Source organism: Pseudonaja textilis, chromosome 2, assembly GCF_049901715.1.
Source record: "Pseudonaja textilis isolate UNSWEBS1 chromosome 2, rPseTex1.2, whole genome shotgun sequence".
Taxonomy (NCBI): domain Eukaryota; kingdom Metazoa; phylum Chordata; class Lepidosauria; order Squamata; family Elapidae; genus Pseudonaja; species Pseudonaja textilis.
In genome coordinates, this window is record NC_141991.1 from 205581326 (window position 1) to 205604466 (window position 23141).

At 35.1% G+C, this 23141-nt stretch overlaps 2 protein-coding genes across 4 annotated transcripts in view; both read right to left on the bottom strand.

Moving 5' to 3' along the window:
- The window catches only part of SNCAIP (synuclein alpha interacting protein), a 109239-nt gene that overhangs the window by 47400 nt on the left and 38698 nt on the right, over positions 1 to 23141 (bottom strand). For all 3 annotated transcript variants that reach the window (XM_087926912.1, XM_087926913.1, XM_026714643.2), the window contains exon 2: positions 6541 to 6643. In XM_087926912.1, coding sequence (XP_087783038.1) covers positions 6541 to 6597 — 57 coding nt within the window. In that variant the 5' untranslated portion in view covers positions 6598 to 6643. The remainder of the gene's footprint in view (positions 1 to 6540; positions 6644 to 23141) is intronic.
- Positions 14931 to 16479, bottom strand: LOC148127338 (uncharacterized). The gene has a single exon (XM_087926911.1). The coding sequence runs from the start codon at positions 16327 to 16329 to the stop codon at positions 15343 to 15345; it is 987 nt and encodes a 328-aa protein (XP_087783037.1). The 5' UTR covers positions 16330 to 16479; the 3' UTR covers positions 14931 to 15342.

Consider the following 23141-nt stretch of genomic DNA (forward strand, 5'->3'; position numbering starts at 1 on the left):
AAAACATATAATTATAACAGAGTTCACATAGGATTAAAATATTATATTAGAGAGAGCTATTTCTATAGAAAGTTATTTTTCCTGTTCAGAGAAGAAAGCCTTCGGGCACCATTAAATGTGGAAAAGGCATTTCCCCCTTTACATTCATGAAGAGATCAGAAACCAGAATTTGAAACTGGGTTAAAGTGTAGCTTCAAAATAGCATAGCCTTTTGAAATGGATTAAAGAAGTTTCCATTTGTGGACTTTAATAACTGAAGAATATGTGAAATATTTGCTTAAATGAACTGATTACTGATAGTTTACAAAAGAAAAGAACATCATGTCCTTATAGAAACTTTAGATTTGTTGAATGCAGGTAATGTTGCACATAATTTATATACAGTATTCCATTGTAGTGCACTTTGTTAGCCCAAAACGTTTTTCTGTATATTGTTTTCCTTCTTGTGGAAAAGCAATCCATTTCATTTTAACTGCATTAAAATGTGTACAATTATCTGCAAAAGATCTATTAAACATGTTATAAAATTTGATTGCAATTTTAATAGTGTGTGGTTGATTGCATTAATAGATTTTTTTCTGTTCAGATCTTGAATCTCCCCTCTCCACCCTCCACCTCATATGAACATGTAAAATATCAGCCATTTCTGTAAATAGAGTGACAGAATTTCAAATTAGAAAATCTAAAAAGCAACCAAGAAGCAACATTGCTCACTTCTTTCCTAGGTGACTAGCAACTTTTCATTTTCTTCCATTCCTTAGCTTCTATCCGATTTCATTGGAAATGGCTATCAAACTATCTTGCAAGTCAGTTTTAAATATTGTTTTGCCGTATTTGTTTAATCTTATAATTGAGAAACAGTATTTAAATGGACCCACACATTATGAAGGAAGATATTTATTATCCTAGCAAATGCTGTATGGCTATTATAATTTTCTTTTTAACTTACTTAAAGACTTATGTTATTGTGGAGCAATTTTAAAATAAATTATACAGAAATGGTGGATTTTTAGTCATCGTTTTCTATAGAAGAATAAGATGTATGCTTTGCTTCTACTGAACATACCTTTGGCTAGACTGTTTCGTTAACATCCAGTTTCTTCTAAGCACAGAATTCAATTTAGCAGAAACAATACCAGAACAGCACCAGTGTGCTCCAGGAAACAAACACACAAATATATTTTAAAAGCCTTTATGGGCAGTATGTATCTTTTTCAATCTGAGAGGCCTGGGAGTCTGATAGTTCATCACAGGCTCTTAGTTGTTTCTAGCATTACGCTCTTCTGGAGAGAGAGCTCTGATGTTTCTGAGATATGTTGGAGCCACTCTCCCAGTTTAGGAGTCACAGTCCTAAATAATCTACTGGGATTATTTTGGTCTTTAGTCTCCACATCCTCTCAAGTTCTTCCTTCAGCCCTGGTACTTCTGCAGCTTCTCATACTTCTTCTTCCTGATGTTGCTGCTACTTGGCACTGCTACATCTATCACTACCACTGTCTTCTGGTCTTTATCTACCACCTCAATGTCTGGTTGACTGGCCAGTACCTATCTGTCCATCTGGATCCAGAAATCTTGATATTCTCCATTATATTGTGTGGAATCTCCCATCTGAAATGGGGGCAGGTCTAACCCATATATTGTGCACATGTTCTTGTACACAATGCCAGCTACCTGGTTGTACCGTGCAGTTTATGATTTTCCTGCCTGCATCTTATACCCTGCTATTATATGTTGGGTTGTCTCTGAGGTCTCCTTGCACAATCTGCATCTTTGGTCCTGTCTAGGGTGATAGATCTTCGTTTCTATGAATCCGGTTCTTACAGCCTGTCCTTCTGCTGCTATGATGTCCCTCTATGCTATCTTTTAACCCAGTCCCTTCCAGCTACTGGTAGGAGTTCCCAATGTCTGCCACCTCAGCTATCTGTCAATAGTATATGCCATGCAGAGCCTTGACTTGCCTTGGCATTGTCTGTTTACTCTTCCTTTCATGTCTGCTGCTGCCTCAGGTGTCTGTTGTTAGCTGCTGTTCTTTGAATGTCACCTGATTTATATATTCCTGAATTCTCTGATTTCATCCAGAACAGTGGCTTTGAACTCACCAAACCTTTGGTGTCCTCCTTTGGCCAACTCACTATACCGGCAGGGTATCTGGTGACTGGCAGGGAATACATTTTGATGGCATTGATCTTATTCTTCCCATTGAGCTGGCTCTTCAGGGCTTTTCTTATCATTTGATGGTACACTCAAACACCATCTAAGATGTTGCTGTCTTGCTTGTCTCTTCATCGTGGGATACAAACTTGAATATGGTCTGTATGTCTTCTATGTGGCCCATTTGTAATTCCACCTCATCAGTCTTGATTGCTTACTCTCTCTTGACTATCATCCAGCCACACTTCTCCAGGCCAAATGACATCCCACAGTAGATCTGTCTTAACTGGGTCAGAAATTCGATGTCTCATTCACTCTTAGCATATAAGTTTATATCATCCATGTAGAGGAGGTGGCTGATGGTAATTCAACTCTTGAGCTTATATCCATATCCACTCTTCTGGTTATCTAACTGACAGAACTTTCCATATTATGGGAAGGCAGGTTATTGGCTGGAAGATGGATGGAACTGTTTCCTTGTGAGAGCCTTTAATGATCAAAACTGTTCTTCCTTGTGGTAGCCAGACTGGGCAGGAGCTAGTTGCTAGTAGATGATTCATCTGTACTGCTAAACATTAATGCAGTGCTGTTAGTTTCTTTAGCTACTAAGTGTGAATCATTCCTGGGCCAGGTGATGTCCAGCTCTTTATGTACAGTTAGTCCTTGATTTACAACAATTCATTTAGTGACTGTTCAGAATTACAACAATCCTGAAAAAAGTGACTCACAACCATTTTTCACACTTATGACCATTGCAGCATCCTCATGGTCATTTGAAAAAAAATCAGATGCTTGGCCACTGACTCATATTTATGACAGTTGCATGCAATCCCCTTTTGCAACTTTCCAACAATCAAAGTCAATGAAGAAGCCAGATTCACTTAACAACCATGTTATTAATTTAACAACTGCAGTGATTGACTTAAAAACTGTGGCAGGAAAGGTCATAAAATGGGGAAAGCTCACTTAACAAATGTCTCACTTAGCAACATAAATTTGGGGCTCCATTGTGGTCATAAGTTGAGGACTATCTGTACTTAGTCGTCATTGGATGTTTGCTACTGTAACTGGTTCCTGTTCTGGGAGGTTGTTGTAGTTCATTCTCAGATCCTGCAGCCACTTTGCATTGCACTGGTGTTATGTGTTTTCTTTTTCTCCTATATATTCTTCCAGTCCTGTTGAGTTCCAATTATGGTAGCTCTGCTGCTACTATGTTGTTGCTCTGCTGTTGGATGGTTCTTTGGACAACAGGACATTTATTTCTTGGCCTCTGTTTCTTTAGTGTATCTTCTTAGCCTGGTAGCCAGTGCTGTGAGCCTATGTTCTTCTTGACTGTGTAGTCAAACATCTCCAGGATTACACCAGTGCAATGATTTCAGTTATGGTGGTAGTAGGGACTGCTGTGAGGGCTCTCTTGGCACCTTTTGGTATATTATCTGATGGTACCTCTCCATGGCCCTTGGTAACTAGTCTTTAGGGTTGACTGTAGGTCATCTGTCCATCATCTTAAGCCCCATATCAGCTGCTGTGGTTTGCAATGGAGGAGGGTGTCAATGATGTTCCAGCTTCAATGTTGGCTGCATATTCAGGTGTCTTTTCAGATATTCTTGAGTCAGGGATTTAAAGTTGGCTTTAATTAGTCCTTCTCAAGTTGTGAAACCATCTCCTTCACAATTTTGAATCATTGGGTAACTAGCTGTTTCTTATTTAGTGTGGATGCAAATCTTCTGTCCATCCATAGTTCCTTCATATCTTTCATATATCGCTTCTCATTAGGATTACTGTTGTAGTATAATTCAATCAATTCCAGGTTCTCTTGCTCATCCATGTATGCTTTATTCCAGTAGCCCAATTGTTGTCAGACTTTCCTAGTTCCCCAATATCTGACATGGGCTTTATTAATCTGGACAATGTCTGAGCCAGCATGATTCTTCTACTTCATGTCACTCTCATATTTGAGTTAAACAGGTGAAGTGTTAGGAGGCCAAGGGCCTCTATTGGTAAGGTAGGTACATAATTAGTTCTGGTGAATTTGGTGTTTGCATCCTGTTTAAACATAGTAGTTTGTCCTGCTAGTGTTGGTGGGGATGTGGGTTTCTTCTTGGTAGTTCCTTGTTAAGGTTATTATCCTGAAATACTCTAATCAAAGAACTAACAAGGAGAAAACCATGACCCCACCCTCACTGGCATTCTTGGGAAGGCACAAGACTGCCTTATTTAATTGCATGTAGTCCATGGTGTTTTACAGCACTCATTATGAGACTGGAGAATTTGTATTACCTATTTCTAGAACTGACAGTAACATTCGTTAATGAGATGCTATAGGAAGAAAAGGTTGCTTTGTTTTACGCTTCCATAGGTTCTGAGATATGTTCCTTTATCCTACAATGATAAACTGTCAATTATTCTGAATGAATACATTATACTATGAGCACTGGATCACTGTAATAAATTTGCAGTCCTTGCCTTAATTAAACATCGACACAAAGAAAGAAAAATTGTTCAGAATTTGTTCTACATTCAAGCAAATGAAAATTAAACAAAAGAACAATGGCACATAAAAGCCAGAATAAAAATAGAAATTCTGAACAAATATGTCTAATACCCTGACTTACTGAGGATTTAACATTTATTTTATTTAAAATTGTTACTGGTATTCATAACATAAAATAATCTGTAGTCACAATCTCATTATGGACATCGAAATAAGATGCATCATTAGTTCTGTAAGATTTTGCAAAGTGTGTGCCTTGGAATGATAGCATTTTAATAATGGAATAAGAATTGATTACTGAATTTAGGTTTGCTAAATGTACTACAGGCTAAATGGATTCTTAATTCCTATTAAAGTGAAACACTGAGCTCTCAGAATTACAAACTTTGGATGTTCCTGGAGGGGGTTGGAATAAGGAAATGAAACCACAGAATATATAAGTTGTTTATTCAGGATACAGTTCTATATTTCCACATCTTGAAATTACAATTATAAAAAACCCTCCAACAGGATTGTCACGTAACTACTCTATTCAGTTTATTTTCTTTCCTAACAGTGAATAGCCAGATATAGTAACTTAGGCAGTTTCACCACTAGGGCATAACATGCCACCCATAATTATGGTTAATAAAAGCATTCTTAAAACTGGAAATTTTTGAAAAGTGCTTGGATTCTTTCACATTTTAATCTGTTTATTGCTGATATCTTCTCAGAATTTGCTGGTACTCTAAACTAAGATAATAACTCTATACTTTACTCAAGTGAATCAATAGAGCACTGTCTAGGCTAATTGAAATTTTTAATCATATTTGAAGTAGATAATTAAGTATTGGATTGTGTGTTTTGGTCCAGCACATCGATACTACAACTGAATCTTCTTTTGCCTTAACTAAACTATAGCATAGCTTAAGAGAGTTACAGAATCTTGACATGTCATGGCTCATGGCTTCAGCTGTGCTTCATCATATGTATTCTGTTCTGATATAACAAATCAGCACAGAATTTCAGGCTATCCTTGAAGAAGAGTAACTCTGATGGATTAAGAGAAGAAAAAGAGACAATCATATATTAGACAATTGCCTCAGAACCCTCTGAGCCAGTTGCCAGGCTCAACGGGCTTCTGCACATAACAACTCCATCTGATCTATGAATTATTAACAATTAAGAAGCAGCAGCAGGTATTACAATTTGTTTCTTTCTTCTGCTAAAGCTGAAAATGTCTTCTTAATTATATGGTTCATGAGTTATACTTGTTGAACTGCAGCAGTTCTTGCTAGTTGTAACATTAGCTCTTCCAGCAAAGTTCTGACTGATTTTGAAAAGCTCAAGAATAAGTATCATAGCACATTATTAAACCATCTAAATTTAATGGTGTTAACCTGTGACTTTATAGAAGTTGCTCAACATCAATTCCATCAGCAAGACATGGTTGATAAGAATTATTGTCTATTAACATAGGGAGGGTTGTGGGTTACTCTTCTTACATTGAACAATGAGGGAAATTACTCATTACAAGGACAGCTGGCTTGATGCAAGTCTCATCTCCTGGAAATGTGGAACAGGCTGCAAGATCTAAAATGTTTTAATTAAAAATCATGAAATATAAATTTATATCCATGTCACCATATTTCCTTAAGAGGTGTGGCAACCTGACAGATGTTTATTGATACTTCAATTTGGATTCCTGCACTGAAAGATGCAGTGGACATGATGTTCTAAGTGACCGCTGGGTAGAGTAACAGCTTATTTTTTTATCCAAAAGATCAAATCGTTAAAGATACTGAACCTTTTCCAACACTATATTTGTTATTATTTATGAAATAGCTGGATCATTCAGTCCTGTATTTAAAGGAAAAACAATTGCACAGAAATAAACAGAAAAATCTCATACTTACAGAAATATCATCACTAAAATCTATTTCATCCAAATCTAAGTACTCAGGAGCTTCCATTATTCTGCTCTGCACATTTTCATTGGATTAGCTGAATACTGAAGCTCTGTTTCAAAAGAGAAAAAGATAAAGATAAAATTAAAGCAATGCAGTTAAAAGTAGATATGATAGATGAAATATCAATTGCTCTGTTTGCAAAAAAAATGTACACTGATCAGGATGCTTGGTAAATATTCGCAATACATTTTCAATAGAGGTTTATCCATATTTTGAAAATTCTGCTAGGCTCATGAAAATGGTCTATATGTACAAGTATCCCTGGGGAAATGTAGTTACCAGCACCAGCTGGAGAAGAGCTCCTTAGAGTTTCAGCCATCTCCCTTTTTAAAAGAAAACATATCTCAGATAAATTAGAGATTGGAGATATGAACTGAATTACATTTTTAAATTATTAAAAAAGGAACAATCTCAAAACTAAGTGAAAATAGTGGTTTTAGCTTTGTAATTTCCATTTTTAGTGAGATCTCTAAATTTTATTATTTAATATCAATAAAGTACTTTATTATTTGGAACAGCTGAGTTTCAGTGTAGATTTAAGAAGATCCTTTCAAATTTTAGGACCAGGGGTATTGAGCAAAAGTCTGTGGAGAATTTCAGTCATCAAGGTCATAGTTGTCACAAAGGTGCTTTTTTCTACAAAAGTCCACTGGACTGTTTTTTCCTTGGGGAAGAAGAAGAAAATATTGTGCTTCTCACCCCAGAAGCTTCATCAGTTTGTGAACTGTTCATGTTCAATTGTTCATCCAAGAACAATTCAAAAACTTCTTGGATGAGAACCAGAATGTTTTCTTTCAAGAAAGAAACAATCCAGTTGTCTTTTGAAGAAAAAAAGCACCATTGAGGAGTATTGAGCATTTGAGGAAAGCTCGGAGTAATGAATCAGTTAACAATTAAGAAGGTTGTACTATATATTTTATATGCCTTATTTCCGGCAGAAACACTCAACTGGGTGGGAATCATGGCTGCAATAGGACTTTTACTAGCTGCAGGGGTGCTAAGATTTTATAAACAAAACCACCATGCCTGAGTGTATGTATACATTCATTCATTCAGGAAATGGTGCTTTCTGAAGGTTGCTCTATGTTAAATGCGGGAAGCATTCAGAAATTTTATTCTCAAGTCCCAGTAGAATTGTGAACTGCCTCTTGCTGACTAGCTTGCAGGCCATGAATTATTCTTGATAGCTTTTATAGTTCTTTCTCAACTGTGATTTCTGCCCAAGATTTCAGGAATAGATAAAATAGGCTGGTAGTCTTTGCAAGCCATGTTGTTTATTATCAGTTGTAAGGAATTAATGTTAAAGTAACTCATATGCTGTGACAACAAATTAATCTGGCTATTCATAACACACAATATCATTTTATATTCCAACCCAGGGAAAATGATATTTGATTTATAAATACCAAAGAGCTTTACAGACCAAACAAATGTATAGTTTAAAGTAAACCAAGTAACACAAAGAACATAATCAGATCCCAGAGAGGAAATAAATATTAATTTCACAGGGGAAATGCAGCCAGTACCAACTTAGATGTCATTTTTATATATTAACGATATATTGAAGGATCAGTATTTGCATACCAAGTAGAATATAATGATCTTCTTCAAGCTTAGTCTTAAATAATAATAGCTTTTAATCTGTTCGAACATGCTTTTCTTGATTACAACAGCCACAATTCAGCAAAGTTAAGCACTTTTAATTCCCATTTATTTTAATTCCACTAAGCATAGATCTTTTCCAATGAAGTTAGTGGGGTTGAAAAATGGTTAATTTTGACTGAATAGGTCATGCCCAGAGTATCTTTTTCTAATCTCCATTGCTCTATGTATTAATAATAGTTTTATTTGAAATGTAGAAAGCACAATTCTCATTTTATGTATTTATTTATATAAAATGATCACAATACAAATATGAGTCCTAATACAAATATCTTGGATTACTAGTGGACAATCGCTTAAATATGAGCCAGTACTATGTTGTTGCTGCTGCCAAAAAAGCCAACAGAGTTGCATTAACATAGGGATAGAAACAAGATCATGTGAAATGTTAGTACCATTTTATAATGCCTTGGTAAGACACTTGGGATACTGCATCCAGTTTTGGTCACCATGATATAAAAAAGATGTTGAGATTCTAGAAAGAATACAGAAAAGAGCAACAAAGGTGATTAAATGACTAGAGACTAAAATATATGAAGAACGGTTGCAGAAATTGGGTATGTCTAATTTAATGAAAAGAAGAACTGGGGTGACATGAAAGCAGTGTTCCAATATTTAAGGGGCTGCTACAAAGAAGAGGGGTGAACCTATTTTCTAAAGGACCTGAAGCAGGGTGGGTTTCAAAACTTTTTCCTACTGGTTCAGTGTGAGCGCGCGCTTCACGTGCGCATGCCAAACACACACTTTGTACACAAGCAAAGTGTGCCAAATGCACACTTTGCAACTCACCTTCTGCTGCAAGCCCTGTGTGTAAAACACCAATGCGCGGCAATCGACTGTGCTGCGCTGAAGTTGCAAAGTAGGAAATGAAGGTCTATATAGAGCCAGGGCGGGTAAGAGGGTCCAGCAGCTAATCATTGGAGTGAACCAGTTCGCTCACAGATGATCCTTGGAGCTATTGGTTTGGCCAAACTGGGCCAAACTGGTAGTATTCTACCACTGACCTAAAAGCATGACAAGAAGCAATGGATGAAAACTAATCAAGGAGCAAAGCAACCTACAATTAAGGAGAAGTTTCCTGACAATGAGAAAAATAAACCAATGGAACAGAAGTTCAGAAGTTCCATTCAGAAGTTGTGGGTGCCCAATCACTGGAGGTTTTCAAGAAGAGATTGGAGAGCTATTTGTCCAGAATAGTATAGGGTCTACGGCCTGAGTAGTGGGTTGAACTAGAAGACCTTCAAGGTCCCTTCCAACTCTGTTATTCTATTCTGTTATTCTATTAAAACTTCTTACTGGCTCAGAAAATCAGACTATACAATAAAATAGGACATGAAATAAATATGAAACAAACAAACCCCTCATGTGTTCTTCTATATAATTGCTACTTAGTTGGAAAGAATTCTGAGGTTAAGACTTCTAAGCAATACTATGTAGCTAATGAGGACATAAAACATTATTAGGGAAGGAGGTGGAAACCTTATCATCTACAACACCAAGAGGTCCACTTTAAGCTTAAGAGAAAGAATTTTGTAACATTGAAAACTGCCTTAATAGTTCCCAGCTTAAAAAGTCTATAGGCACAACAAAACTTTACTTATTTAGTAACTGAACTCAAATAGCAGTAACTGGTCAGGAAAAATGGAAACATGGCAACTAGTTCAATTAAAGTGTGGCTCCTGGGTCAATGGTGGAGAATCTGTTTAATTGCTATATTTAAAAAAATTGTAAACTGATTCAAAATATTTTAAGAGAAAGTATATAAACATTTTAAATTAATAAAGCATTAGCTAGGTGAATTCTATATTTAGAAGCAAAATGTGCAAAATAGGAATCCCCTAAAATTGTTGCAAGATTGTGCATGGTGCAGGGTTCTAATCACCACATTGGGAAAAAGAAATGGGAGAGCTGAAAAATTTGCAAAACAGGACAAGGAAAATGATTCAGAAGCTAAAGCTATTCCCCAGTAAAAAAAATACTGAGAAATTAGGGCTTATTGTGGAACCAAGGTAGATAGAGACTTTACATCAAGCGTAAAATCATGTAAGATGTAGAAAGTGTGGACAGGTATGTGTTTTTATCTGTGAGAACTTGGGTCCATCTATTCAATTATACATGGAAAGATTTAAAATTGGTACAAAGAAATATTTCCTTATGAACAAACTTTTTACATTGTGTAATGATGACAATGACTCCTACTTTAGAATTTTGAAGTGACCAAATTCAGGGAAGACTGGGCTACCAGTTGCAACTGGTCTCAGTGGCTGTTTGCTAATTTTGAATGTCACTTCTTAGGTAGAAATAATGAAGGAGGCATTGTTTGTGAGCTTCCTGAATGCTTCTCTGTGGTTTCCACATGACAAAGAAGGCTAGATTAGAAGAGTCTTCACCTGATCAGCACAACTTTTCCTATGTTCTATGTCAGGGGTATCAAACTTGCATCATCATGGTGGTGTCACATGACATATCACGACTTTTTTCCCTTTGCTAAACTGGGCATGGGCGTGGCCAGCGTTTGATGCACCTGGCCCATGGGCCATGAGTTTGACAACCCTGTTCTAAGAGAAGATTTGTCACTTATTTTTGATACTGTGCAAATAAAAAGGATTAAAGGGCTAGAGAATTAAAGAATGTTTCCTACTGATGGATGCATTCCCATCCAACAGTACAGTACATATATTATCTGCACTGTGTAAGACTTTGTTTTAAAGAATATCCCTTAACCTACAAGATTCATATATGCAAAAGCCTGACATGTGACTTGGTTAATGTTTAGTTTGAACAGTGAGGGGTCCTTGGTGCTCTCTTGATTGTTTTATTGCAGACATTTCATTAACCAAACTAGGGTAACCTAGCACTGATGATGTTTGCAATAGTGGCAAATATCTATAGCTTGGGTATAGGATGAGGGTGAAAATGTGTTCTCCGAGCTTGTGGGTTGGTTTCCGAATGTTTTGTTACCAGGCTAGGTAACATTTTTAGCAGAGTTTAGGGGATGTCAGTGTTAATGGTTTTCTGTTTATAAGGGCTTCAGGTGTGGTTGTGTCAACAGAGGCTCTTGTGATAACTGACCCATCACAAGACCTTCACTTGACACACTCACATCTGAAGCCTTTATAACCAGAACACTGACACCCCCTAAACTCTGTTGAAGATGTTACCCAGCCTGTTAATGAAATGTTTGGAAACCAACTCACAAGCTTGGAGATTGACCCTTCGCTCTCACTGATGATGTTATCTAGTTTGGGTAATAAAACATCTGCAAGAAAACAATCAAGCTCAGAGGGCACCAATGACTCCTTGTTTCAATTCTGAACTACAAACATTCTCCTTTATTAGTTTGAACAGTCTTCCATTTAAAAAAAATATAGAACAATCTTCTTTAGAAGACTTTATCTAATTGTTCTATTTTCCCTTAAAATCCCTATTGTGCCAACATGATGGATTTCCCCCCCTTACCAACCTTAGGAAAAGACATTTTCCTCTTAATATGCATATTGTTAGCACGTTTTGATCTAAGCTCCTTTCCATTCTGGAAATGGAAGGAGCAGAAACCATGATTATTATACAGTCTTCCCAGATGCTGCTGTATTTCTCTGGTTTTAAATCAAGTGAGTGAAAATGGAATTTCAGCATTTACAGCTTTTCAGTATTGGCAAGTCTGCTTAGGTTCTATAGGCTTGAACTCAATTTGCTGGCAAGCCCTTTGTTTCAGGCTGAACAATTAAGATTTAATTGGATCAGTTAAGCTAGCTATAAAACCAACTTTTCTGAGCCTGTAAAGGCAGAAGTAAATTGACAAAAAAGTCTGATATAGACATATGAATGCAACCCAGATGACTGAATTCAGACATAACACTAAAGCATCATTAAGCTTCTAATCTTTTCCTTGTGGACTTGTTGGAAAGAGAAGGGTGAGGGTGGCATATTTGACACTAAACCAAAGTTTAGCATTGCAGATGAACTGAATCAAGATAAAGAATGAATGTATAATCCCTGTAATGTTGATCCTTTTTTCAAAAGTAAAAACAATTGCAGGGATTAGGCAAATGGGCATTCTCTTCACATCATATGTTACAGTATTTCTGTTGTCTGTCTATATGTACAAGGTTTCCATCCAGAGATGATAGGAATCAATTAAAGAATTATTCAACAGCTTAGAGAAAATTGGGACAGTATACTATTAATTTAAAATTACTGTAATGTAGAAAATGTTTTGGGACACTCACAAGTTAATGCTGGTTTTGGTTTAGACATCATGGACCAGCTGCTAGGCAACAGACAGTATGTTCAAAGGTTAAACAATCATGGGTACATATAGAGAAGAACCAATGTAAATCCCAATCATGTTTTTAATTTCCATTTATTTTTACTCAATTATAATGCAAGAAAAATAAAAGATGTAGGCAATTTTAATCTCATAGCATTCGTATCATGAACCATATCAGGTAAAGATGTGGAAGAAGAATCAATTGAAGAATCAAAGCTACATTTCAGTAATAACAGTACATGTTTTATGTTCAGATGACTAATCCCAATTTCAGGGCACTTTTTCAGATAAGATCAAAAGTACTTGAATCCTCAGAAACCCTCTACCACCAAACTGATATAAATAAGCAAACTGAGTTTTTTTTTTAATAAAAAAATGTTTATTTCTTATCTATGCATTTGTTTATTTATAAGACACATATAAAACCAACTTTTCAAAGTATTTTATAACTGACCAAAATAGTAAAGTATCGAAATTTTAACACATGACGTAAGCAAAACTTGATTTAGTGTGGATACAATGGCAAAGCATGATGAAAATGACAACCCAAAGCCAACCTGATCAATATAAAATGGACTAAAAACAACCAATGAAAAACAAAAATTAAAACCAGCAACATGTAAGATTGATTAATATAGCTTAAACTGGTCATACTTCCAGGGAATGGGCAACATTTTGGATACCATTCTCTGGGCTGCAGAGAGTAGATGAAAGTTGATATCACAGAGGATGTGGCAGAGAGAGTTTGAACCTCTGTGATTTTTTTTATACATGCACAAATAATTTACAATGTAATGCATAGTTCATAATTGTGGTGATTTCTCTTGGAGTAACTTATATATAAATGTCCAGAATGAGTACTCATATACATTCTGAACACAGGACATCAATTCTTTCAAAACAGTCTCCAAACTAGTGGTATTTTTTTGTGAAAACCTGTGTTTCTTATGACAAACACAATAGTTATACCCATGCAAGATCATTATAAAGATTTATTGAATACCTAGAGTTAGCCTCAGATATGTATGATGAAGTGTCACCAAAATTAGAAAGATACTTCTATAATGTATGATTTAGTGAAAACTTATTTGAAAAGCAAACTTTAGTCCATTACGATTTTTAATTATTTTTAATTTTTATCTACATTTGTGATTTAAAAATATATTTTGAATTTGAAAATTAAAAAATGAAATTTTAAATATTTAATTGTTTTGTACAAACAACACTGCTATCTACAATATTTACCTCTGCAAACACTTTTGCAGCTTTTTGAGAAGATTCTTTTGTACTTTATAGTATTAAAAATTGCTAAAATAGTTTCTCTCCTACCCTAGAAAAAGCCTAGAAGAGATTAGTACCAGCTCATAACAAATAAATAATCTTATTATACAAGTTATGAGAAATGGTCAAAATACTATAACAGTTGATAATTTTTTGATAACTGAAAACACACATATATTTCTTGTGACCTTTTGTTTGATTCCAATAAAGGCATTTTCTAATGGTTGGTAGGTATGTAAGTAAACAGACAGCAGACTGATAGACAGACCGGAATTCATTTAGGATTTCAGAAAAGGTCATATTAGTTTTTAAGGATGTATGAAACCAAATACTTTAGCCAGAACTCACGATTTTATACAAGAAGTGTGCCTTATTTCAGATACGAAAAAATAACGGACATGATCAGCTCAGTTTTGGAACAAATACAATGTACAAGTTATCCAGTAGCAACAAGCTGCCTGGCAAATGTAAATACCATGGAAAGCAAGAAAGTGCATCTCTAAGTCTGAATTAAATGCCAGATACCAGGTGATAATTTAGTTGCAAAAATGTTACACAGTTGTATTTGCAACTTCCATCAATTAGCACATGCCCAAAGTGATATTATTGAGCTGTGCTAATTATTAACCAGCAATGAGCTGACAGTACCTACTTTACATTTCATTAATTATTTCACCTTCCTCATTTAGTAGTTAGTTGAAGGGGTCCACATATAGCTTCTTCATTCTTTTTCTGAAATAAACCCTCTGTAAAATCATAACTATTCAAGAATATAGGTATTCTTGAATGAGAGGGCCAAGGACTGGCCAGCTCTTCCTTTCTATAGTGCAGCAACTATGCAGTTGTGGTTCTACGTATCAACTGTTTCTGACATAGTGACAGTTTTTCAGCTGAGTCTGCACCTACATTTAGTCATTTCCTCCTGGTAACTCAACACTACTGTGATTCAATGTTTTGAGGGGTTGCAAGAAAACTAGTCTAAAACAATAGCTTACACAAAGTGCAGTCTTTGGTTAATTGCGGCTGCTATCCAAATGCCTTAAATCAGCTTCATCCCCCAGTCTTTTTCTAGGTTCAATTCAAAGTGCTGGTATATTAAGTCTAACAGTTTCAAAAACAGAGCTCAGATTCTGGAAATCTGTGGTCTCTTCCCAGACTTTCAATCTTTTGACATGTTAATATACCCATATTCTTGAATGTTTCTACAGCAGTAAGATTATGAGTGTTTTGTCTTTTGTTCTTCTCCACTGTTTTTTAAAAATATAATTACTGCCTTGTAATAAATATTGTAAGCAGTTTTGTATTTTATTAAAAAGAGAAAAACAATATGTATTTTTAAATACATAAAAATAAACATTGCTGCTAGAGTCAATAATTTGCCCGTATAAAGATTCTTCTCATTGTACTTTTCAGAAGCCATGGGAGAACAGGGGAAGATGATAATCAGTAGATACAAACAAATCCTTGTTTCCCTTCTCACATCATCTTTCCTGTACACTTAAAGATACTTAAAAAACAAAAACAAATTATGGTTGCTAGGCATATGGAGAAACTTCTACGGAAGAAGATACAGTTGATAAAGAAACTGTTTTTTTGTCAGCCTTACAACAGAAACACTTCACTTTTATTATTACTCTGTAGTTAATCAACATGAGGAAATAAGGGCTGACAGCTGAATATCCTGAAGATAGAATTGTCAGGACAGGTGGCGCAAAGTATTTAAATTTAAAATCCTTCAGGCACCTAATGAGGATAAAATTAGAAATCCAAAGTGAAATAATAACTGATATTAATAACAGAAGAAATTTACATGCTCTGAGAACCTCAGTTTCACTAGCATCACGCCCAACCCATATGCCTCCACATCCTGCTTTCTTATATTCGCAAAGGAGTTGTGTTATTCGGAATCCAACAAGCAGCATAGTTAGAAGTGGAAGAAGTTCAATAGCCACTAGAAATAGTTTTCCATAGAAAAACTCCACTTGATAATTTTTATATTCAGTCTTACATTTGGTATAGATGAAACTGCCCGTTGATTCATTTTTCATATATTGTTCATCATTTTTTCCGGTGTAAAGTGAAAAAGGGCAACAAAATGCAAATGCAGCAATCCAAAGTATACCAACTATAAACAAGTGACACTTGCAACACTCTGTAGTTGTAGCTTCAGCTGGAGGATGCACCACACGACACAATTTAAAACTGTAGAACACAACAATGTATAATGTGAACCATATGGCAAGAGAAGTAGTAAAGTTCGTGAAGAACCCGAGAAGTTTGCACCTGTTTGAATCCAACGTGATGCCAGATGCATAAACAATCTTCAAGACATTCACCACCAGGTTATATAGAAGATGGACAAGCGCAAAGTTGACTATAAGTATTAATGGGATTCGTGATTTATCATGGATGCATCTCTTTGTGAAGTAAATCAGCAATGGATTTCCAATCACGCTGGATGCAATTAAAATAGAACAGACAACAATCTCCAGTGTGCTAATGCAGGAGTCCATGTTTTCCATTCAGTAGGTCTGTCCAAAATTTTTCTGATCTTTATCGCTTTTCAGCTTTAAAAAGACTGGTAACATTTCTTATCAAATTCATTTTTGCCCCCTTTGGTGAATTTTCAAAATGCATACAGAGCCAAGGAACTTCCCATACCATAGTCAGTCTCTTCGCAGAATGCAAAAATGAAAAACAAAACCAAGCCAATGTTTTTTAAGTGAATGTACTTAAGTGACCTTTCATCATCATCACATGTGGTGCTATCATTATGTACTGCTCACAAGGGTATCCTTTAATGAAAGGTTACAGGAATAGAGAAACAGTTTGGAAACCTGCTTCTCTAAAAATACTTCAGCCACACAAGTATTTACAGAACAACACACCCTATAACTGAGAAGAAGAAAGGAAGAAAATGGAAAGATTGGGATCAGGGAACAGAAAAGGATGTGGTTTGCTGGCTGCCTGGAATATTAAACCATAGTATGCTATTCTACATTTTCTTTCATCTTTCTTCCACTTGTAGTGATAAAATATGAAGGCCTGGGACTGCTGGAAACTGTACAGACTAGGGAGCAAAGAGGTAGAAGCAATATTTATTCTTTTCCCATGGATTTTATCAATGAAGTTTTCTTCTTATAGGCTGAGATTCACATTTCATTATAGGTTCATCTATATTGCTATAAAGTAGGGATGGGCATAATGCTGAGCAAGGTCCATAAACCTTGGGGATGTGTGAATACTTTTCAGGAGATCTGTGAATATGGCTAGGAAAAAGAATTACAATTTTATTTCCACTAATCTCTAACTCAAATTTAGGTTTTTTTTTCATTGAGTAATAGAAGCAGAAAAATAATTTATGGCCTCTAGACTCCAAAAACGTTTCACTTCAATAAATGTCACTATCTGTAATTATTGTATCCTTAAAAGAAGTGTTGCCTTGTTTGTTGTTGATTTGATGGATTACCAAAGAAAGTCATATTTCTATATTTTTATAACTGTATTTGAGCATAATTCGTTTCCTCTGAAATATAAGTTATATCTATGTATTTTATTTTATGCATTCAAATACTTTTTCTAAGGTGGTACCTACAGCTTAAATGCATAAAATAAAATACATAGATATAGCTTAGCAGTTAATTATAGAGTTCAGATTTAATAAAAATCAAAATATACATTATCCCATAGTTTTCTCAAAATCACAGTATAATGATCATAGTATAAACTGCACTGGAATGTCAAGATTATCCTTTTCCAAACTGTTGCCTTCTAAATATACTGGGACTATTAGTTCATAAGACACGATTACAACATTTAAACCAGTCTAATAATTACAGATTCCTCTTGGCAAAATCTTTGATAGTCTAATATTAGATACTAAAATTAAATTCACACAATATTTTCTCTGGGGATTTTCAATATTGAGTAAATTTTTGCAGAATACAGTAGGAATCATAAAGGATCAACTGAGAGTTTTGACAGTGATTATCTGTGCATTCTGAAATTTTCAATTCAGATTAAAAGCAGTAATAATTTTTAATAAAAAGATAAGAATATAATGACAGTTAATTGATAACTTTAATAATATTGTTTGTTTTATATAAAGAACTAGGTATATTTATCTATGCATTGGATTAGCTGAACTGAATTAGGTATATTCAGAGTTAATATACAGTTCTAAAAATTGTGTTCTTTATAGTAATTTTGTAGGTAAGGCAAAGAGACTTAAACTCAAATCAAATAATTGACTCCATTATTGTCAACTTTCCCAATAGTCCAAGTTGTGTCTGAGATAGATCTTTAGGAAAGGAGATGGCTAGTCTCTTTCTCTGTTCAAATAAAAGCTTGAAACAATCATTCCAAACCTTTTTATCATTCCCCACAATTTGCCTTTTTATGTGCAAAAAAATATTGTAAGTGATTCTTTGAGGAAGAGAGGAAATATTTAAGACTCCATGAACTGACGGTAGACCTTGTTAGAAGAAGGTGGTGATTTTTTCCTCCACACCCCATTAAGTACTCTGGGGATATAAAATATCTTAAGATGGAAAAAGCCAGATATAATAAGATTTTTAGGATTAAATTTTCAAAAATCTATGAAGTAGTTTTTTGCCTATATGTGTTTGTGAACTCAATCAAGCAATTTATAATGAATAATTGTCCTTCGCCTGATAGACAATAAAGAATTGTCCCTTGTCTATTGTCTTTTGCTTCATATGGCATCTGCATGTGTCAGTGGCAGAGACAAATGCATATTGCTATTCCTTGAACCTGTGGTTGCCCAGCCAGGTAGGCAGGCTGTCCCAACTGGCTACCAGTTTCAATTTCCCCTGAAGCCAGGCAAGATGCTTGATAGTAATAATCTGAAATGCTGAAATTAAATGCTGGTGAGACCTTAATATTGGGGTGGCTATAATTAACCCAATTTTTTTTAAAAAAGTAGGGAGGTATGATTCTGCTAAGTATCCACCAATTAGTTCACTAAATAGAATTAGAAAGCTTTATGCTTGGCACCTAAAACAGACATTGCAAGAATGAATGAAGAGGGAAGAATGAGCAAGTGAGTTTTAAATATCTGAAGTCATGGAGCCCACAATCCCCAAAGTACATCTAACCTGCAAGAGGAGAGAACAACTATTCATTAAGCTGTTATGAGTGGTAAATACTCCTTGGGTAGCCATTACGGTGATGGCTTTACCAGCTGACTTGGTGGAGGTGGAGCACCAAAATCCCTGCCCAATGCTGGTTTATGTGAGGTAGAGGAGGAAATTGTAGTAGTATGGCCTCTAGTCCTTATGCAGGGACCAGATTGCTGATCCCAGGTCAAGATTCTTAAAAAGCTTTTTGTTGTTTCTAAAATCCTTCCATTCAAAAGGCATAAAAATACATTTTTAAGCTCTATGACTATTTTAGTTCACTCTCTTTATAGTTTCTCAGATGGGTTATAAGTTATAAGTCATGGACAAACAGGACAAATTAAATTTATAAGAGCAGCATTTCAAGCACCTAAATGTTTATCGGCCCTGAGATTAAAAACTGGTTGTTGGAAGAGCATGATTGTTAATATTTAATTACTAGTTTAAAAATGTCATTATTCCCCCATAAGGTTACTTCCTTTTGCTGTATCCTACTGGACCAATTTAAATTCTCATACAGCATTTTCAAGAAATGTTTATAGAAGTCTCATTATGTGCCTTCCTTCAGATGTTCTGCAATTTTTAGACTATATTTAGGCCAGTAAAATCATCAGAGAAAGGCTTTTAAGCATGACAGTTTGATCTCAAAATACACTAGAGATTGAACAGGAAGGCCTATGTGGCAACTGGTTAGTTGGGTTATGTCACTTACTTCCAACAAAGATCATTCTCTGGGGCCAGGTTTGATATCCTATCCTATGCATGGGATTAATAGAGTCCCTACAGCCTGCTAAACCTGGCCCTGCAGCTTTCCTGCAGTTGAATCTGCCCTTCATATATTATTATATTTTTCCTTTTATAATGACAGCTGAAGAAACCTAATTTTTCCTTTGTTATTTCACTTCCAGGTTACTCTTTAATTTTATACTAACTTCCTATTATCAGAAAAAATAAATAATGTTTTGCCCCACACAATGTTGCAAAATGTTGCATGGCACCTGTCAATATTTTCAAGGAAATGATTTTGAATTTTACTAATATGTGCCTATTGGTGTAACTTTTAGATTTTTGTTATTTAAATGTTATTTTACCTTTGGGGAAAGTTGGTTGCTTTTAAACTTTTATTGAAATAAATTTATTATCTTTGCATTTATTTAAAATATACAGTTTTTCCCCCTAGCATTTTTTCTTTAACTGTAGGGGTTCATTTTTTTTCCTATCAACTGAATATTGATCCATTAGTTGGTTCTTTCTCTAATTCTAGGACCAAGAGCCATCCAATAAAGTGGATTGAAAGGAGTCTTAGATTAGATGAGAAAAAGCATTTCCTTATGCAGTGAATAATTAGCTGTGGAATTACTTACTACAAGATGTGATAATAACTGCTATCCTGCTGAGTTTTTTTAAAAAAAGGTTGTGTGTATTGATGGAGGACAGGTCTATCAAGGGCTAGTCTCTTGTAGACTCAACGTTACCTCTGAATTGAGGTAACAGCATGCATCCAAATACGAGTTGCAATGGAACTAAGAGAGATGATTATGTCTCCACCTCTTTTTTGAAAGCACCTCAGAGATATTCGGTGGACCACTGTGAAAAACAAAATGCTATGACTGGCCTTGTCTTGATGGCTTGTGACTATGTTTTTATGTTCCTATTTTCTATGTAATTTTTTATACTGAAGCTTATAACATATTAATCTGCTACAGCAATTTATTCAAAATAAGCTGTTTTATTTAAATATATTCATATCTCTCAGATTTAAACCATTCAAATTTATTAAGGAGTCCACTTTTCAAGGAGCATATTTTTTCTTCACAAAATTTGGGCAATTAGTGAAATATCTACTTTCTTTTACTCTTCTCTAAGGTCAAATGCTTTTAGTGTAAAGCTACTACTTGACAAAAAATTAAATGAAAACGGTACATTTAAAAATCCAAATCTTTCCAGCCATCATTCAAGAAAATTTTGATCTGCACAATAAGTTTAAGCTGCACCTTTTAGAATCTGTTTTGTTCCTTTTGTGTCAAAATCCTTTAGCATATTAAAAAACTACATTGTCTTAAGTCTATTTGTTCCCATTTTAAATTTGCATTCCTTACATTCATGCTTTATGGAAAACATTTCAAAAACAAAACTGAGAATGGTGGGGGGTGGGGGGGTGGGGTGGGGGGTTGTACAGCCCTTTACTGGAAAGATGGTCTATTAATAGTATTACGCTATAAATTCACATATCCAAACAAAGTGACAATCTGACATATCAAGACACAGCTTTGACAGTAATAAGCTAGATAAGGAATTGTAATATAGTCTCAGGAGCACTGATTGTTTCTACCTGCTAGAACTTCTGTTGCTCATTTTTCCTCTGTCTAAATGAAGTAAAATAACGTTGTTTTTATTAGATGTCATCTACATAGTCTGGCTTTTCTCTCATTGACTGAGCATCCTTGTAGCACCAGCTTTTCTTTTTTCCCTTTTATTTTTCCTCTTCTTGTTAACACAGTGTGCCAAGAAAAACAAATGTTACAAGATAAATTATGGGCTCAGTCATCTTACATAAAATTTAAATGGGAGGATTAGATGCATTTTCAAAGCCCATACACGAATTAGAAGCAAACACTTTTTTTTCTAAGAGAAACAAAAGACTAGCAGCTGGGCCTCTGAGTACAACAATGTGATTGATTTTGGTGGAGGGGTAAATTCTGGGACCGAGATTACCTTATCCCTTATCATGTTTATTCAGAAGTCTCCCTAAGTTCAAAAGTTCATAGCTGCCTATAGAGACCTGGTACATTTGAAGCAAGCCAGAATAAAAGTATTGTTTAAAACTAGTACACAATAGCTATCAAAATGTATTGCACAAATCGTAACTGTTCACACTCCATTATATGACACAGATAATCAGAGACTTCCAGTAATGTTTGCTGTTTGATCACCACATTTTAACATTCATCCAGAGGGAAGTTATATGAGGCCCCTACAGTTTGTGGGTTATCCAGAAAATAAGGATAACTTCTTCAAGTGTAGTCTTTTTATACATAAAAAGGGCCTTTTCCTTTATGGACTAAGCAGATCAGTTCCTCTCTACAGATTAACATGACTGTCCAGGCTAAAGCCCACAAGGCTCTATTTCTTTAAATAGTTGCCTCACCATACTACAATAACCAAATTGGATCTAGCCAATTTCATTAAAAAGACATCATGGAAAAAATCAGAACATTAAACACATTTTTTAAAAAAACTGGATGGAAACAATGTACACAAAGTACATTTCAAAGATTTCAGAGTTTGTAAATTCCAAAATATCTATGGAGATTCTTAGTCATCCAGGTCAAGGTGCACCAGAAAGTCCAGTTGCCTCTTGACAAAGCACCTTTTGGATAAATTCCAAAGTGTTCACTGTAACAGCCCTCAAACAGGGTTGGAAAAGCACTGCTATATCACATTCCATGAAAACTAGAGAAATAAGCTTATTTCCTCCACTTGTACTAACTAGATACACATATATACATACACTGTTTATGAAAGCAAACCAATCAATGTTAAAAACTTCAGTAGAAATAAAAAATGACAGAATAAATACTTTCCCATGAAAGGCTAAGTAAAACAAATGTACCTTTTTAGACTCTGTATAAAATCAGCCAAAGAGGAGTTCCTCAGTACCCATAATTCTTCAGTGGGAGAATATATATTTAAGAGCAACAATATCAAAAGACTACAAGCTATATTCCAGAACCTTGTCAGACACGAATCATGAATGAAAGAGTCATGAATCAATGCAAAAAAACAAACAAACCCAGGAGTCAGGAACTTCTCAAAGAGTGGTTAGGCAACCAATTGAAATTTGTTCTCTCTTTGTTGATAATGGTGGTGGTTCAGAGAATATAAGTAAAATATATTAACGATCCCCAAAGGGAACATGGACTATGACAGGTATTATTGGACATCTTGGCAGGATATTGAAATGAAGAATAAGCTTATATGTAAAAGGAATTGACTAACCTGATATTGCCTGCAACAGCAATAATAAAAACATGTTGGTGAATTACATTAAATCACTGATTTTGATTTGCTAAGGAAATCAAATCTGTGATATCAATTTTGTGAATATATGCCTGAGGGCAATCAGAAGTACTCAATGTATAGAAAAAGAATATCCTGTGAATGAGGAATTGATAATCACTTAAAACCAAACTTTA

Coding starts and splice junctions, on each gene's coding strand:
- LOC148127338 (XM_087926911.1), bottom strand. CDS start 16,329: ATGGAAAACATGGACTCCTGCATTAGCACACTGGAGATTGTTGTCTGT.